This window comes from Glycine soja, chromosome 2, assembly GCF_004193775.1.
Source record: "Glycine soja cultivar W05 chromosome 2, ASM419377v2, whole genome shotgun sequence".
Taxonomy (NCBI): Eukaryota; Viridiplantae; Streptophyta; class Magnoliopsida; order Fabales; family Fabaceae; genus Glycine; species Glycine soja.
The window spans coordinates 22,121,803-22,139,876 of record NC_041003.1 but is presented as its reverse complement, the minus strand read 5'-3'; the positions used below and the strand labels follow the sequence as shown (position 1 = coordinate 22,139,876).

The following is an 18,074-nucleotide window of genomic DNA, read 5'->3' as shown; positions in this document are numbered from 1 at the left end:
TAATTTGCATATAACCAGAAAAACCATCAAGGAAACAGTAGTGGGATTTACCTGTCAGGCGTTCAAGCATCTGGTCAATGAATGGTAGGGGAAAATGGTCCTTTTTGGTAACCTGGTTCAGCCTCCTATAGTCAATGCAGACTCTCCAACTGTTCTGCACCCGAGTAGGAATTAGCTCCTCCTTCTCATTTCTGATCACTGTGAGGCCAGTCTTCTTCGGGACTACCTGGACGGGACTCACCCATTGGCTATCGGAGATAGGATAAATGATTCCAGCTTGCAAAAGCTTGGTTATCTCCTTCTTCACTACATCAAGAATCATCGGGTTTAGTCTTCTCTGTGGTTGTCTTACTGGTTTAGCTCCATCCTCTAAATTTATTCGATGCATACATGTGGATGGGCTAATACCAGGAATGTCCGCCAGGGTCCAGCCTATAGCCTTCTTATGCTTCTTGAGAACTGACAACAACTTCTCCTCTTGCTCATCAGCAAGGGAGGCAGATATAATCATTGGAAAACTCTTGCTATCTGGCAGAGGCTTAAATTCTGGTGTGGTCGGCTGGACAGTGGTGGAAGGGGATGGTTTCTCAGCCTTTACCTCATAAAGAAAGTCAGAGGTATGTGTACTTCCTGAAACATGGTTAGTCCTATCTGACTCTATAAAATCAATCTCAAGAGGTAAAACACCACCACCAGGCATGCAATCAATATCACTCTCAGATTCACTCTCAGCATCAAATTCAGACATATGATCAAGTACAATTTCAGACTCAATGCATGAAGAGTGAGAGGCATGCAGATTAGAATAAAGATCAGTCATGTATTCATCAACAACATGGTCAATTATTTCAGCACGAAATACAGAAAGATCTTCAGATGGGTATTTCATAGCATCCAGAATATTAAAATGAATAGTTATATCACCAAACTCCATGGACAGTGTGCCTGCATAAACATCTATCTTAGTTCTAGCAGTTTTCATAAAGGGTCTGCCTAGAATGATGGGAACTAATCCTTGAGAAAATCCATCTTCCATATTCAAAATATAAAAGTCAACAGGGAAAATCAGTTCACCAACTCTAACTAAGACATCTTCTATGAAACCAACAGGGTAGGCAACACTTCTATTAGCTAAATGAATTACCACATTAGTTGACTGCAAGGGGCCTAGAGATAGAGAATTAAAAATAGACAGAGGCATAACACTAACAGAAGCTCCTAAATCTAGCATGGCATTGTCAAACTTACTATTCCCTATGATACAAGGTATGCTGAATGTACCTAGATCTTTGTATTTTTCAGGAATTTGAGGAACAGATTTACCAATCAATGCGGAGACATTTCTGCCCATGCTAATCCGTTCACTTCCTTTAAGCTTCCGCTTATTAGTGCACAGCTCCTTCAAGAATTTGGCATATCTAGGAATTTGCTTTATTGCATCCAACAGAGGTATGTTTACCTCTACCTTTCTAAACGTTTCCAAGATCTCTTTCTCTGCCTCTTCCATTTTTTTGTTGGAAACTGCTCTTGGAGGAAATGGAAGAGGGGGAATGTGCTGCTTCTGCAAATCAAAATTACCTGTGGAAGAAGATTCACCTGCATAGAAATTGTTAGGTAAATTTTTGTCATCACCTTTTTCTGGAATAGAGTGAAGTTTGGTAGGTTCATTTGCAGATGAGGAAGGTGCTACGGGTTGAGGTACTTGACATTGCTTTCCCGACCTCAATGAAATGGCACTGACATTTTTGGGATTTTGGACAGCTTGAGAAGGCAGCTTGTCAGAATTCTGGGACTGTTGTTGATTCAATTGGGTAGCCAATTGTCCCATCTGATTGGTTAAGCTCTGAATGGAGGCTCTGGTCTCTTGCTGAAACTGCATGTTCTACATAGTCATTTGCCTCACAAGTTCTTCGAGGGAAGGTTGTGGAGGGGCCTCAACTGTTGGCTGTTTTTGGGGTTGTTGCTGTTGTTGGATTGGTGGAGGAATGTATGGTCTGCTTGGGCCAGCAGCATTTTGGAAGGAAGGAGCAGGCTGCTATTGTTGTTGCTGAGGGCTGGACCATCTGAGGTTAGGGTGATTCCTCCATCCAGGGTTGTATCTGTTGCTGGAGAGGTCATAATTGCTCTGCTGTGGTTGATTTTGCTGCTGAGGTTGAGGAGGTCTATTGTAAATATTTGCAGCATAAGCTTCAGGCTGCTCAATTGCTCCAGGTTGCTGCATGGAAGGGCAAAGGTCTGTATGGTGGTCAGCAGAGGAGCACAAACCACAAACCCTTGCGACAGGTACAAATTTCTGATTCAAGGCCAGCTGGGTTACCAAGTTAACCAATGCATCCAGTTTGCCTTCAAGCTTCTTAGTTTCAGATGATGTAGATGGGTTTGTAGCTACCTCATGCACTCCTCTAATGACTATGGCATCATTTCTGGCGCTAAACTGCTGGGAGTTGGAGGCCATCTTCTCAATTAAATTTCTGTCTTCAGCAGGAGTCATGTCTCCAAGGGCTCCACCACTGGCAGCATCTATCATACTTCTCTCCATATTACTGAGTCCTTCATAAAAATATTGGAGAAGAAGTTGTTATGAAATCTGATGGTGGGGGCAACTGGCACATAGTTTCTTAAATCGCTCCCAGTACTCATACAGGCTCTCTCCACTGAGTTGTCTAATACCTGAGATATCCTTCCTGATGGCTGTGGTCCTGGAAGCAGGGAAAAATTTCTCTAAGAATACTCTCTTAAGGTCATCCCAGCTCGTGATGGACCTTGGAGCAAGGTAATACAACCAGTCCTTTGCCACTCCCTCTAATGAATGAGGAAAAGCCTTCAGAAATATGTGATCCTCTTGGACATCTGGGGGTTTCATGGTGGAGCAGGCAATGTGAAATTCTTTCAAATGTTTGTGCGGGTCTTCACCTGCAAGGCCACGAAACTTTGGAAGCAAATGAATCAGTCCAGTTTTAAGAACATATGGGACATCCTCATCAGGGTATTGGATGCACAAGCTTTCGTAGGTGAAATCAGGTGCAACCATTTCCCTTAGAGTCCTCTCACGGGGTGGAGGTTGTGCCATGTTCTCAGAATGTGCAAAATCAGAATGCTCAGAATCAGATTGCTCAAAATTATAATGCTCAAGATCAGGATGTTCAAAATCACCAATAACAGAATGCACAGCTTCACCAGTAATGGAATGCTCAGAATGATCAAAAGGTATAAAATGATGCCTAACTAATCTATGAAATGTCCTATCTATCTCAGAATCAAAGGGTTGTAAGTCAGATGGATTGCCTCTAGTCATACACTACATTCAGCATGCACACAACTAGTTGCCTTATCATGTAAATAAAGGTGTAGGTTTGAACTACAGCTACCCTCAAATGATATCCAAATGACTTTAAATTTTGTGATAAACCTTATAAAATGATGAGAAGATAGCACAAAAAATTTCAGACAAAAATTCAAAGTCTAACTATGAAAGCTAAAAATGGTAAGTTAAGAAAAATAAGTGAATAAAACTTGAAAAATAAAAAACTTTTAACAGAATCGCTTTTTTTGGACGATGGAGACCTCAGCCGGCCATAGGCCAGCTGCCATGGCATAGGAAATCTTTTTCTACCCCAAATGCATATATAATAATTGCGATTCTGATAACCGGAGCAAAAGTTATGGCCGTTTGAAGTTTTGACATACACAAAATTTGCTAGTTTTTTGGAACTTTCAAATCTGACCAAACTAAAGGCTCTAGCTATTTTTCCCACAAAATATGGATTAAAAGAAGTTACCACAAAAAAATTCAGCCAAAAATAACAACCCTAGCTACTAAAACAAAAAATCTCAAATAATTCAGCATGGGTGGTCGCTAAAATCCGTCTCTAATTGATTTCTACTACTACTCTATTTTTGCCGCAAGCACACTCTTCACAGCAAAACACCCAAGACTGAAACAGGGGAAACGCTAAATGGGAAAACTGAAACAGAACACACATTAAACAAAATACCAGGACACTAAACAACATTAACACACATACTAACACAATACTAACAATTAAACATAAAACACGAAAGGATTAAACACACAACACTAGCTAGCTATTATGAACCTTTGGACACTGCTCCCCGGCAACGGCGCCAAATTTGATCGAGGCCGTACCCGAATCAAATAAACATGAAAATGCAGTAACTAGGAAGTGATCCTAGGTCGTTTCCCAACGAGCAGTGACAGACCAAATGTTCATAATATACTTGCAGTAACAGTAACGATTGGGGGGGGGGTTTGGTTGTTTGGTAATTAAAGAGCAGAACAAGTAAACTAGAATACGAAAATACTAATATTAAAAACGGGTTGTTTCCTCTGATTCAGAAGCCATTCTCTTATCATGGGTTATGGAAAATTCGTCCCTAACAGTCAACCACTTAATCCAACCCTATTTCAATTTACTAAGCGAAAATCAACTTAGGGTTTTCAATACGTGATTAGGCACCACATACACCAGTTAGCCCTTCGTCCATTAAGCATGAACGCAAGTTAGGCTCAGAGGCAATTAATCGAACACGAAGCGTGCACTGATTAATATTCACGAAATTGGGATAACTGGTGAAGGGAAAACTGCCAGGAACCCACATTACAAGCGAAACCTCAAAGAGAGTTGGGCTTCGTCATCAAAAGGAAACAACACCAGAAAATCTAGCCTTCCATGGATTCAAACAGAAAACGCAAATGAAACATGAAACAGAAACATAAATGAACAGAAACGTAAATGAACAGAAACGTAAATGAAAGTAGAAGAAGAAGCACAAATGAACTCGTAATTAGAAGCAGAAAACGAAAATTTGCATTAAGAACGAAAATTGTAACAAGGGAACAGAAAAACGTGAAAACCTAAAACCAAAGCTTTGAATAATGAAAATAGCAGAATAGAATGCCTTGCACGAATCCCAAGGCAACTATTTAAAAAGAGTCACTCAAAGTCACTGGGCCCTATTACAATACTCTGGCCCAAAACAAAATAAACACTGAACAACATAAAATAAAATTGCGAAATTTCCTAATTAGAAATTAACTAAGGTAAGCGCTGCTTTATTTGCCCTCTTCAAGTCTGTCGCAACCTACCCTTCGGCGGGAGGGCGACGCGAGACTCACGGGATGCGTGTTCCATGAAAGGAATACGCGCGGAGTCGCCACCAACGTTTATTTGAGGAAAACGTCGGAAAAACCGGAAAAGACGCGATCTACGAACTTTTAAGTGAAAGGTTCGGGAGTTGTATTTACGCACGGGGAAGGTATTAGCACCCCACACGTCCGTCCCAAGGGACGGCAGCCTTTAATCGAATGTGCAAAAATGACTTTGATTTTTACGTTCCCTTTTATGTCCTTATATCCTTTATACCCTTTTTATATTTTTCTCTTTTTGTGGTCGACAAGGGTGTTTCCCTTTGCTCCTACGTATTCCTCAATTTGCGATGAGGAAATCAGACCTACGTAGTTCTTTCTTATCAAGTGATTCTTTTTTACTTAAGTGGTGATCATTTTAAGGCGTTGGACCTTAAAAATGATCCCTTTTACTTAGTGAGAAATTGAAATGACAAACTTCAAAAGCCTATTTTTATGGACGAGCTTGACTAGGCGAGTTGATTTTAGCCTTAGTTTCACTTTAGTTATTAATCAATTCGATTAAGAATGAGAAATCCCAAAGAGAAAACGTCCGATTGATTTTCCGCTTTATTTTGCTAAAAGATGTTTTTTGATTATTATATTATTTTTTTACCTCTTTTTTTGATTTCCAACGTGGTTACGGCACGACCGAACGGTCGGAATTTATTTTAACCGAAGTTAACGGATAATACAATTCAAACGTTCGGTGGAAATTTATTTTATTTTTAAGTTAAGCGAGAAATGACTTAAGTAAAATGGCTTAAGCACGTCAAGAGGGGGTATAAAAAGTAAACAAAACGAGAATAAAAATGCACGAAACACAATGTGGACCACTACGGGTACATAGAATGAATCGAAAAGCTTGGTTCGAGGTACTTACCCTTTGAAGATCGAAGAACGATGAAGAACGAATGAAGAACGTCGAAGAACGGTTGAAACCTTTGCGAAATTCTTCACGGAAAACGTTACGGAAACGTTTTGGAAGCGCCTCGGCTTAGATTTTCTTCACGGAAACAATTTTTCCAAGCAAATTCGAAAGAGAGAGAAGTGCCTAAGGGGCTGAACCCTTTTCTTCTTCACTTCCTCCCCTATTTATAGCAAAATAGGGGAGGTGCTTGCCGCCCAGCTCGCCCAGGCGAGCCAGGTTGCTTCCTCCAGAAGCAACAGCCTTCTGGAGGAATATTCTGGAGGGCCCAAGTGGGCCTGGGTGCTATTTGCACCCCCATTTTTACTAAGTACATCCCCCTCTGCTTTTTTTTGGTGATTCTTTTTTCGTAAAGTTACGGAAACTTACGAATTTCGTAACGATACTTGTTTTCTTTCCGTAATGTTACGGAACCTTGCGGATTACATAATCATCCCCTTTTTGACTTACGGAATGCTACGGAACCTCACTTAATTAAGCAACGATGCTTCCCTTTGATTTCCGGTGTGTCACGGAAACTTACGGATTGTGCATCAATATTTTCTTGGTTTTCCGGCATGTCCTGGAATTTCACAAATTGCCTAATGATGGGTGCCAAGCACCTTGCAAGGACCAAAGAAAAGTCGCATGTCATCAAGCAAAGGTCCTCAGACGAAATTAGGGTATGACAAAGTCCACAACTAAAATCCGGATTAAGCCCAATATTTCATTAATTCCTGAAATTAGATTAAAAACATCAAATTAGCTAAATGAGCCCAAATAATAAAACTGCCTAATTAATTGACAATTAAGACCAATCAATAATTAAAATGGTGCAAAAAGGGTTTAGAAAATAGAAGAAAATATCACTGCCCCCAGTCCATGAGCCGCTGAAGCAATTCTTCTACCGCGGGATAGGTTTCCATGTCGTGCGAATCCCCGAGGTGAAATAAACATTCGTGCCTTTCGCCTCTGCCACGGGAGACCATGCATGCCGCTTGCAGTGATTGATAGATGAAGCGCCTAGAAGTAGCTACGTCTCCTAATCTCTTTGCCCGCGATGGCCCATCCTCTTTGACGGCGTTCACGCTAGCCCCTCTATGACTAGCTAGCGGGTTGGTTTTAACATTTGGGCCTTCCTCCTGAAACGATAGCCAGCCGACACTAATCAGGTGCTGCACCTTATACTTGAACGGGATGCAGGAGTCAATATTGTGTCCGAGAACTCCACTATGGTACACACACTTGGCACCCGGGTCATACCACTTGGGTTAGGGTGGCTGGAGAACCTTCCCAGGTATGGCCACCACCAAATGATTCTCCAATAATGAAGGCCATAACTCGGAGTATGGCATGGGAATAGGAGGGAAGTTGTCTTTCGGGGGCGGGTGCTGTGCATATTTATAGGTCGCGTCGGGGGCTGTATTATTAACTGGCCGGGGTGCGGCTGGAGCTGTGCATTGGGTCGGCGCTCTTTCTGCTGCAGGTGGTCCTTTTACTTGAGTCGGGAGGGAATTCCTGGCTAGGATTAAAAAATTTGAGGGATTGGGCTGGTATGAGCTTTGGATATTTTGGGGTGCTTTCATCCACGTCGGGGCGGTGGTGACTGCGTGGGCGTCTCCTTCCTTTTTCCTCGTGCCCACTACTGGGGCTCTTCTGTTGTTGTTGGGGGCCACATTGGAAGCATATTCGAACTTGCCTTTCCGTAGTCCAGATTCAATCCTTTCTCTGGCGAAGACGAGATCCGCAAAGTTAGTTGGCATGTAGCCTATCAGCTTTTCATAGTAGAACGTGGGTAACGTATCTACCATAGTTGTGATCATCTCCCTTTCCGTCATGGGCGGTACGACTTGGGCTGCGAGATCTCTCCATCTTTGGGCATATTCCTTAATGGACTCATGCTCTTGCTTAGTCATACTCTGAAGCTGGTTCCGATCGGGAGCCATGTCCGTATTGTACTAGTACTGCCTAATGAAGGCAGTTGCCAAGTCCTTCCATGATCGGATCTGGGAAGCTTCCAGATTGGTATACCATGCTACAGCTGCCCCGGCCAAGCTGTCTTGAAAGAAATGGACCAACAATTTTTGGTTCGCAGAATACGCCCCCATCTTTCGGCAATACATCCGAAGATGCCCCTTCGGACATGTCATCCCTTTGTACTTATCAAAGTCCGATACTTTGAACTTGGGAGGAATGACGATATTGGGCACGAGACATAAATCCGCTAAGTCCGAGAATGGGTAATTGCCAAGGCCCTCGACTGCTCTTAACCTCTCTTCAAGCGCCTCAATCTTTCCCTTATCTTCCGCGAAGGGAACATATTCTTTTATGGGTGTGGGTGAGGCCCGGATATGGCGGACTATGTTCGGCTGGGGTAGTTCATGTGGGGACGGATCTTTGAGGTGGAGCAGGGGGCCAAGATGGGTATCTCCTTCCTCATCGTCTTGCCCGGGATAGTCGTCATAAGGCGGGAGTTGCCCCTCGAAAGTAGGGGCTTGGCTTAAATCTTCCGGGGTGGCATGGGGGGTGAAGTCCGGAGGCAAGCCATAACGATAAGCTTGCGGACTATACCTTCGACCGAACACGGCCGTGTTTCTGTCTAGGCCCGGATTCAAGGCGGGCTGCAGCACTGGCTCCGCTTCCCTAACTGTACTGGAGGCGGTTGCCGTGGCCTTATCCTCTATGGTTTTTTGGAGTTTTAACATGACCTCCGAGATGGAAGCCATTTGATCTTTTAAGGCCGATAGATCGGCCTTCATCTGTTCCTGCACGCCCTCTTCATTATCCATTTTTCTGGATCGAGTGTTATAGGGGTGCCTTGGTGTTTTCTTAGTTATGATGAAATTCCTAAAGAAATAAACAACAGTGAGTATGCCACCAAAACATGAGTATGCAAATGGATGATCGGAGCACTTGGATCCACCCCAAGGTTTTTTAGATAACATGATGAGTTCAAAACTTCTCATTTTATAAAAAGAACAAAGCTTTCATCTAGCCAAAATTATACAAAAGGTGTTACAAGAGAACCTAACGATTCCTAATTATATGGGCCATCAAATCTATCATGTGTTGACAGTAATTGATTAGCCCATGAATCTCCTCGGGGGTAGTACACACTTCGGCCATGGCTTTTGCTTTGGCTAATAGACGCGGGAGGTCTTGACTTCCATTCAAGGTCAAGGCGAACCTATCCATCCACATAGTCGCTTCTTGATGCAGTGCATCAATCACCCTCCCCCTTGCTTCTTTTTCGGCATACATTTGTGCAAAAACCTCCACTAGCTTTTGTTCATGGGCCATGGACTGGTTTAATTCTTCCTTGTATTGCCCTATGATAGCTAGCATGTTTTGCTCCGTGGCTTCCAAGTGTTGAGCCAAACTCCTTTTGGACCTCGCGCAAGCAACTAACTCTTCTTTTAAGATCATGTCATGCACCCATGACCGATCTCTCTCCTCTCTTCGGAGCTTGAGCTCATTGTTGCTACCCCACAATGCTCCTCGGAATTTCTCTCGGCCATATTCCTCCTTGCGGGCCCTTTTGGTTTCTTGTTCAAGGGCTCTTACAGTGGCCGCGTTTTCCTCTTGTAACTCGGTACACTCTTTCTGGATGTGTGTAGCAGCTGATTTGAACTTCTCCTTGGCGAGTCTCGCCTTCCCTAGCTCTAATTTTAGAGCTCGGACTTCTTCATCTTCCTCCGGAGCTTCGAAGTTCTCCTCATCGATAACTTTCAATTTGGAGAGCCAATCTAACTCTCGCGTATGAATTCTTAGCCATCCATGATAACCTCCGATGACTCCATTTAGGATGCCTCTAAGCTCCTTGTCTTTCCTCAACGGACTCCTCCACACCTTGTGGATTCTTTGTATAACCTTGAGACCTTGCGCACCTAGATCCCTCACAAGGAAAGGTGAGAGACTTTCTTCGGTTGGCGCTCCCCTCATGGGATACCCTACCTGTCTTATGGCGAGTGTGGGATTATAATTAATACAACCCCTAGTCCCTATCAGTGGAACATTAGGGTAGTCCCCACACGAGAAAAGAACTCCTTCCTTGCCTTCCTTCCAACGAGGAAACCAATTGATCGCGCTGCCCCCTATCCCAGCCAAATGTTGGTCCCAATCGACTCTTCCTTTTTCGGCGCATGAGCGATAGCTTTGAAGCGGACACGGGTGTCTTGTGTCTTGTCGGAATAGGTGTGAAATCAACCACACACAGAGAGCGGGTAAACAACAGATAATCTGTGCACTGTTTTTCTCACACCTCCGGTCAAAGGTGTCAAACAAATCTGCCAAGATAGCCACCACTGGACTTTCCTTGCTATGGTGATATGCGAGGAAAGCATCAATGGCGGCTAAGTCTACCAAACCGTCAACATTCAGAAAGAGGACAACCCCAAAAATCAGCAAAGCTAAAATATCTGCAAACGGGCCCCACTTCTCTTGGCTCGCCATATCCCTTGCCTTGCCTTCCAAGTATTTCCGAGGCAGGCCCACTACGCCGTTCCGAATTTGCTTCATGCGATCCAACTCTTTTGCTGAATCTCCAATCACAGCTGCAATATTGCTCAAGGAAGGAAGAAAGCCGGAGAAAAGATACGGTTTTCTCCCCCCGAGAGGGCATCCTAATATCTCTTCAAACTCTTCAATAGTTGGCACCATTTGGAAGTCCCCTAACGTGAAACACCTCAACGACTGGTCATAGTATTGGGCGAGGGATACAACAGCTTCCGTAAATCCCTCCGCTACGGTCAAATGTAGAATCTTCCCGTAAACTTTGCGGAAGGCTTGCCTTTAGAGGGGTCCCATCAATCGTCCCAATTCCTTGAGGCTAGTGACATCTAGACCTTTAACCTTGACTTGATAAAACCTTTTGCCATTTGGATTTGTCCCCATTATTTACCTAAAAAGGGGGTGGATCAAGACTCCGACATGAATGGTGTAATGCGTATGCATGAAACGGAAAGAAAACAACACAAAGGGGTAATTCACACATACGAGACCGCAGAGATCCAATTTTAATGCTACGTTTCGGGCATGACGGCGCCTCAACGTAGCATTAAAAAGGTTACGTATTACTCCAAAGAAACCAACCATCACTAGCAAAACTATAAACTAGTGCTATTTTACAAAAAAATGCATGAGAACGAATGGCACGGAGCGTGTTTGCTCTTTGCCCCTATTTGGGAACCTAGGACAATATCTAGGGGTCTCTAATAACTACTCCCCAACAATTCATAACTCACACGGCTGTTTTCTAGAGGTATCATCACTCAAGATAATAATATTGTGGCCGTATGGAATACCAGCGACAACACATTATAAAGAGAGAAATCTCTAGACGAGGTTTCACTATTATCAAGCAAGTCGGAGACCTAGCATGATGATAGATTCACCTCCACTCCTTAAATTCCCATGAACCCGGGTGTAGGGCCCCTTTTTTACTCAAACCCGTGGGTGCTTAGAATGCAGTGTAAAGAATGCGAAATAGACAACAATTATTTACATTTTACACAGTTCAATAAAAGCACACCCAAAGTTTCACAATTCCACAATTCCTAAAATAGGCCTAACTCACAAAATTAGTCCCGAGTGGAGTCGCCAACTGTCGCAACGTGCCCTTTTGCGGGCGAGCGAGGCGAGGCTCATGGGTGCGCCTTCCAAAGGAGGAAAGATGCGCGGAGTCGCCACCAACGTTTATTTGTGGGAAACGTCGGAAAAACCGAAGGAAACCGGTCAAAATGAAAATTCTAAGTTAGGGAGTTGTATTTACGCTTGAGGAAGGTATTAGCACTTCTCACGTTTGTCTCAAAGGACAACAGCCTATTTTTTAGAATTGTAGAAATTGTGTTACCTTATCTTTTATTTCTTTTTATTTTTTGAGGTCGACAAAAGCGGGGCTTTTGCTCCTACGTACCCTCCATCAAAGAGGAAATCAGACCTACGTAGTTCTTTCTTATACGTGAATCAAGTGATTCTTTTTACTTGAAGGGTGATCATTTTAAGGCGTTGGACCTTAAAAACGATCCATTTTACTTGGTAAGAAACTGAAATGATAAACTTTCAAAACCCTATTTTTTGTGGACGAGCTTGACTAGACGAGTTGATTTTAGCCTTAGTTTCACTTTAGTTATTAGTCAATTCAATTAAGAATGAGAAATCCCAAAGAGAAAACGTCCGATTGATTTTTCGCTTTATTTTACTAAAAGGTATTTTTTATTATTATATTATTATTTTACCTTTTTTTTATTTCCGACGTAGTTACGGCACGACCGAACGGTCGGAATTCATTTTAACTGAAATTAACGGATGATACAATTCGAACGATCGGTGGAAATTTATTTTATTTTTAGATTAGGCGAGAAATGATTTAAATAAATGGCTTAAGCACGTCAAAAGGAGGTATAAAAAGCAAATGAAAACGAGAATAAAAATACATGAAACAAAATGTGGACCACCACGTGTACATAGAATGAATTGAAAAGCTCGGTTTGAGGTACTTACCCGTTGAAGACTGAAGAAAACGAAGAACAAACGATGAATGTTGAAGAACGGTCGAGAATCTTCGCATAATTACTCACGGAAACGTTACGAAAACGTTACGGAAGCTCCTCGGCTTGGATTTTCTTCATGGAAATAATTTTCCTCAGCAATTTCGAGAGAGAGAGAAGTGCCAAGAAGGCTGAACCCTTTTTTTCTTCACTCCTCCCCCTATTTATAGCAAAATAGGGCAGGAGCTTGCCACCCAGCTCGCCCAGGCGAGCAAGGTTGCTTCCTCCAGAAGCAACAGCCTTCTGGAGGAAGGATCTGGAAGGCCCAAGTGGGCCAGATTGCTATTTGTACCCCCTTTTTACTCAATGCACCCCCCTTCTATTTTTTTTTGGTAATTATTTTTCCGTAACGTTACGAATCTTTACGAATTTTGTAACGATACTTATTTTCCTTCCACAAGGTTACGAATCCTTACGGATTATGTATTTACTCTTTTTTAGCTTTCAAAGAAGTTACGGAAACTCATGGATCGCGCAAAAACACATCTTTCGATTTCCGCCACATCACGGAATTTCACGGATCGCGCAAGCCTGCTTCCTTTTGATTTCTGACACGTCTCAGGACTTCATTTATTGTGCAACAAAGGACGCCAAGTATCTCAAAGCGGCTAACCAGAGGTTGCATGTTATCAAGTAATAATCCCCGGACGAAATTAGGGTATGACACCTTGGTTCTACATGTCCCTCATAATGAAGCATAATGTCACAGATATCCAAAATGAGAATGTCACACATGTCATGAGAACATCGTGTCCAAGAAACATTGAAAACTTAATTTGACCAAATTAGTAAGAAACATACAAAACATGTGTTTGAACAAATTTGTAATGACAAAGCTTTGTTACCAATTATTTGAATATTTAATTTGATAGAAAAAAATAAATGTTCTTCATGATTTCAGATCATGGTTAGAACACTAGGTTTAGGTCGTGCGTTAGGAGTTGGTAGAGGTAGAGGCATTAGTGAGGATACGCATGAGGCTGATGTTCCTCTGCGTCACAGACCTACTGCTTCATCACGTAGGCAACAGGTTCATCTGCGTGAGGACGTGACAGAGAGACCTGAGGATGTGCCTCAGTTGCATGAGGATGTTCCTCATGTGTCTGATGCCACCCCAGAGATGACAGGCGCCACCGATGCTGTTCAGACAGAGGGAGTGGCTACTGATGGGAGCTTGGGGTCACCTGCTGCAGATGAGGGTTTCCCCGATGGACCACGCGACCCATCGATTTTGACTGATTTTGCTGAGCATGTCGCACACAGCATCTGGAGTGGACGGGTACGTAGTTTTTAATGTTGAGTAATTACATAAAAATTATTTGTAGTTGGATTGTTTTTTATATACACGTTATTGTAAATTGTTATTCAATTTAGGAACGACCCGATCTGAAGTTGGTCTCCCACGGTAGAAAAGTAGATAAAATTGGGAGACCAGCGCCTGAGATCGAAGGGTTGATTGCTGGCACCGGATTGAGTCCACTGATCAGGTGTTCTGTTATCACCACTGATCCTGGACTGATATCCGCCTTCGTCAAGAGGTGGCATCGTGAGACTAGCACGTTCCACCTGCCAATAGGCGAGTTGACGATCACGTTGAATGATGTGGCGTCACTCCTACACCTTCCCATCACTGGCGCGCTGCATACGTTCGAGTCGCTTATTACTTCAGACGCCATTGGTCTACTGACGGAGCTTCTTGAGGTCAGTCATGAGGAGGCTACATTTGAGACCCGACAGGCTGGTGGGCCTCATGTCCAGTTGGGGTGGCTTCGAGACTTGTATCAGAGCCAGTGCAAGACCAGACGATGGGTTGTAGCAGCCCGCACGTATCTGCTCCACTTGGTGGGTTGTACTCTTTTCGCCAACAAGAGTTCAACCCATGTACATGTCGTGCACCTGGAGGCTTTCAGGGACCTGGCCCAGGCAGGGGGATTCGCCTAGGGGGCGGCTGCATTAGTCCACATGTACGACCATCTGAATGACGCGTCGCAAGCCTCTACACGGTAGCTGGGCGGTTATATTACACTTCTCCAGGTACGTATTATCACTGATAATTTAAATTGAAGTAGCATTGAATCTCTTTTTTCGTATTGATGTTGACTATGTCTTTGTAGTGTTGGATATACGAGCACTTTCCTACAGTGCATACATCCGTCGTTCATGATGCTTATGATGAGGGGAGCCCACGAGCCTGCAGGTGGCTTACAGGTAAGGCTCATATGACGGGGATCAAGGGAGCCCCGTATCGGAGACGTTTGGATGCCCTGAGTGTGACTGATGTGTGCTGGATGCCCTATGGTGAGCACCGGTGAGTCAGAGCCTTTGACTTGATATCGTCGTACACCAGCCAGCTCAGGTGGGGTCAGATTGTGGTGTACGTTCGACCTGAGCGGGTTCTTCGACAGTTTGGCTACCTTCAGACGGTCCCTCCGCTGCCGGTTTGTGATTCTTTGACGGGTGACGATATAGATGACCGGTGGCTGAATTTTCCAGACCATTTGGTGCCTTCAGGGGAGCTTTGTGTAGTTCCTGGACAGGTGGCAGCAGACTACATGGAGTGGTTTTTTCGGATATCGCACCTATTCGTCACGCGGACCGAGGAGACTGCTGCGTCGAGACATCCGCCTCCCCCTCATCATGAGGAGTTCGTCGAGCCACCCATCCCCGAGGTTTCAGTCACGACCGATCTCCCTACGCATTCAGTGGTAAACATAACTTCTGTAGTTTTTCATAATTTAAATTTTTTAAAATGTGATATTGACTTTGTTATTTTGACTGTGACAGGTTCACTGCGAAGGATGTCAGGGGATGGCTCAGGATTTAGGAGCGATTGCTGAGGATTTGGAGCGGGTCATCAACCTCAGGATGGTCACTAAGGGCACTGACTTACATGACATCATGACTCGTTGTCTGAGGAGAGCTAGAGGTGACACCACAGATGGAAGTCTTAGGCCGTGCCAGAGACACCGCATAGATTAGGATTTATATTCTTATTGTACTTAAATTATTAATTTTTGTATTTGTTTATGTATGTCATAAAACACATTTACTTACATCATTTATGATTTTTGTTTCTCTCTATAAATATATGGTTTGAAATTTAAATATAAACCACATACATGAGTCACATTTATAATGGCATTTGAATATATAAAATAAAGAAGATAAAATAATTTGTAATTTAAATGTTAACATTTATAACTATTCTGAAATTATATATTTTAACCATATATAAAACTTCGTACCCCATTGCCCGGAGGCTCTTCGCTATGCGAAGGTATGGGAGAGGGATGTTGTACGCAGCCTTACCCTTGCACATGCAAAGAGGCTGTTTCCGAATTCGAACCCATGACCAACAAGTCACCAAGGCACAACTTTACCGCTGCACCAGGGCTCGCCCTCATATTTTAACCATATATATATATAAAAAAAATTGGTTTTGTGCCTTTTAGAAACATGCCTAAGTACCCCTGTTCGGGCTTTTTTTAAAATTATGTGGGAGCCGCTTGAGACTGTCCAGGGCCGCTATTTGGCATGTTTGCACGTCAAGGAACCCAAAGAAAATAAAAGCAGCGCCCCATTCCATCGAATCGCACCTCAAACGGAGGCACCAAAAATAAAAAAAGTTGGTTTTCGGCTTATTAGAAACATATAACTATCATTCAGTTCAACACAAATATAACAATTTGACACAGTAACACTTGTTCACGGAACAATTGATTAATTACATGAACATAAATCCAATGTACATATACATACATAAATATTACAAGTTCAGTGTCCACTTAGGTCTACATGCGTTGTATTAATTGTCATTAGGCTTAAGTATTGTTGCATTCTACCTACATATGCAGTTGGCCATTGTTTTGCCTCCGGATACGCATTGCTTGACCACAACAACGCCATAGGCGGTAAGGGACAACGATCTTTCAGAAAAACCTGTTGTAAGTGAAATTACAATAATAAGTTAAACAAACAAACCAACACATTCAATAATTGAAATTATTTGAGTAAACGAATTTTCAATGGACCTGAACAAAATGACTGTCATACACATGCCCGACGCATATTATGCGGTGCGCGGCAGAATTGGCCGGTGGTCGACTTCTGAGAGGAAAAAATGTGAAGCTCTGTTGTCGTGACAATGATACAAGGATTACATTATATCTTGACGCAATTACATATCCCATATCTGTTATATCCATCCATTTGTCCATACTAACCTAAATCACATAACAAATACACGTGTCAGTCATGTAAACATTACTTATATTTTTAAAAAGCATAAAACACATACCTTGGATAACCCATCCATGTGTAGGGACAACCTCAGCTGTTCATATCTCTCCGTGCCACCAAAGATCTTTATGTAGTCTTGCGACCATTTGCCAAGTTCTTTAATCAATTCATTATGCATCATGGCCCAACACTCTTCTCCCATACCTAACAAAGCGAAAACTGATCGATATCCATAATTACCATCCGCTTTCACATCAACAACATCCTCAATGAAACCATGCATAAATGGCGGAAATTGATCCAACATGGGGATCATCCTTGCTGGCTTCGGTGGTGCAAAAGATGATGCACTGGGTCTGACTGAGGTGTTGCTGTTTTGAACCGAATGATAAGCATCAACATACTCCCAATAAGATGGATCACGCTTTGTCGATCTTTCGCTTCTTTTCATTACCTTTTTCGGGGCACCTTTCGTCTTAACCTTTGTTGGAGGAGGACACATAGAGGTCTCATCGGGAAACGTGAATTCTTGGAGTTTACTCTTGAAAGTAACTTTCCCACAAACATCAAGTTCATCGAATCTTTTATATATTCTATCCATCTCTTCCTTGATGCTCACTTCGGCCTCACATAGCCCCTGGTCTAAAAAATTAAGTCTCCTCCAGTACATATGGACTGCATCCAGTGGGATGCTGCCACCATCATACCTTTGTAGCTCGCATGCACAAGGAAGACCTAGCGTGGTTCTCAAGACACACCCACAAGAAGACACATTGTCTTTCAAATAACGTACGCGCTCAAACTCAACCGAAATTTCATTTAAAGCGTACCTTGACACCATTCCCAGAAGCCTCTTGTATAAGGTTTTCTTAAAAACATGACCAACAACATGCGTACTTGTTTCGAATGATGCTCTAATTTCAGTGTGCTGCAGCGTCATCATGTTGTTCATTGCATCCCAAACACTATAAAGGTCTCCAACGCTATTCTGTAATATCCTCTTCATAGACCAATGAGCAGATTCAACCCTACATTTAAAACACACAACAGAAAAGACAAATTAATAACAATAATGTTCCAAACAATCATTAAAAGAAACTTGACTAATATAATAAAACATTTAAATACCTATTTGTTGTTGTGTTGCCTAGCTGCATCACCTTATTCGTCCAGGCCAAGATAAATTTCTCCTTGTGAGGGACAATCCATGTCTCACATATGTAGTCTGTAACAC

General features: G+C 42.8%; 2 protein-coding genes and 1 non-coding gene across 3 annotated transcripts; 2 read left to right on the top strand and 1 right to left on the bottom strand.

Moving 5' to 3' along the window:
* The first annotated feature begins 2,585 nt into the window (after nt 1-2,585).
* On the top strand, nt 2,586-2,692 carry LOC114404609. The gene has a single exon (XR_003665055.1). It is a non-coding gene; the product is annotated as a small nucleolar RNA R71 (small nucleolar RNA).
* Nucleotides 2,693-13,505: 10,813 nt separating this feature from the next.
* Nucleotides 13,506-14,542, top strand: LOC114373767 (protein MAIN-LIKE 2-like). Its single transcript, XM_028331307.1, has 2 exons — nt 13,506-13,880; nt 13,976-14,542. The coding sequence occupies exons 1-2, from the start codon at nt 13,506-13,508 to the stop codon at nt 14,540-14,542; spliced, it is 942 nt and encodes a 313-aa protein (XP_028187108.1).
* A 1,833-nt stretch (nt 14,543-16,375) lies between these two features.
* Nucleotides 16,376-17,291, bottom strand: LOC114373758. The gene is made up of 3 exons (XM_028331294.1): nt 16,899-17,291; nt 16,633-16,824; nt 16,376-16,540 (listed from the first exon to the last, which is right to left on the bottom strand). The coding sequence occupies exons 1-3, from the start codon at nt 17,289-17,291 to the stop codon at nt 16,376-16,378; spliced, it is 750 nt and encodes a 249-aa protein (XP_028187095.1).
* Nucleotides 17,292-18,074: the final 783 nt, after the last annotated feature.

Excerpts from the sequence above, each read along its gene's own strand:
- LOC114373767 (XM_028331307.1), top strand. The coding sequence starts at position 13,506 with ATGGTTAGAACACTAGGTTTAGGTCGTGCGTTAGGAGTTGGTAGAGGT. Across the intron at positions 13,881-13,975 it reads ACAGCATCTGGAGTGGACGG|GAACGACCCGATCTGAAGTT; the intron begins GTACGTAGTTTT and ends TATTCAATTTAG.
- LOC114373758 (XM_028331294.1), bottom strand. The coding sequence starts at position 17,291 with ATGAAAAGAAGCGAAAGATCGACAAAGCGTGATCCATCTTATTGGGAG. Across the intron at positions 16,825-16,898 it reads ACATGGATGGGTTATCCAAG|GTTAGTATGGACAAATGGAT; the intron begins GTATGTGTTTTA and ends TATGTGATTTAG. Across the intron at positions 16,541-16,632 it reads ATGACAGTCATTTTGTTCAG|GTTTTTCTGAAAGATCGTTG; the intron begins GTCCATTGAAAA and ends CACTTACAACAG.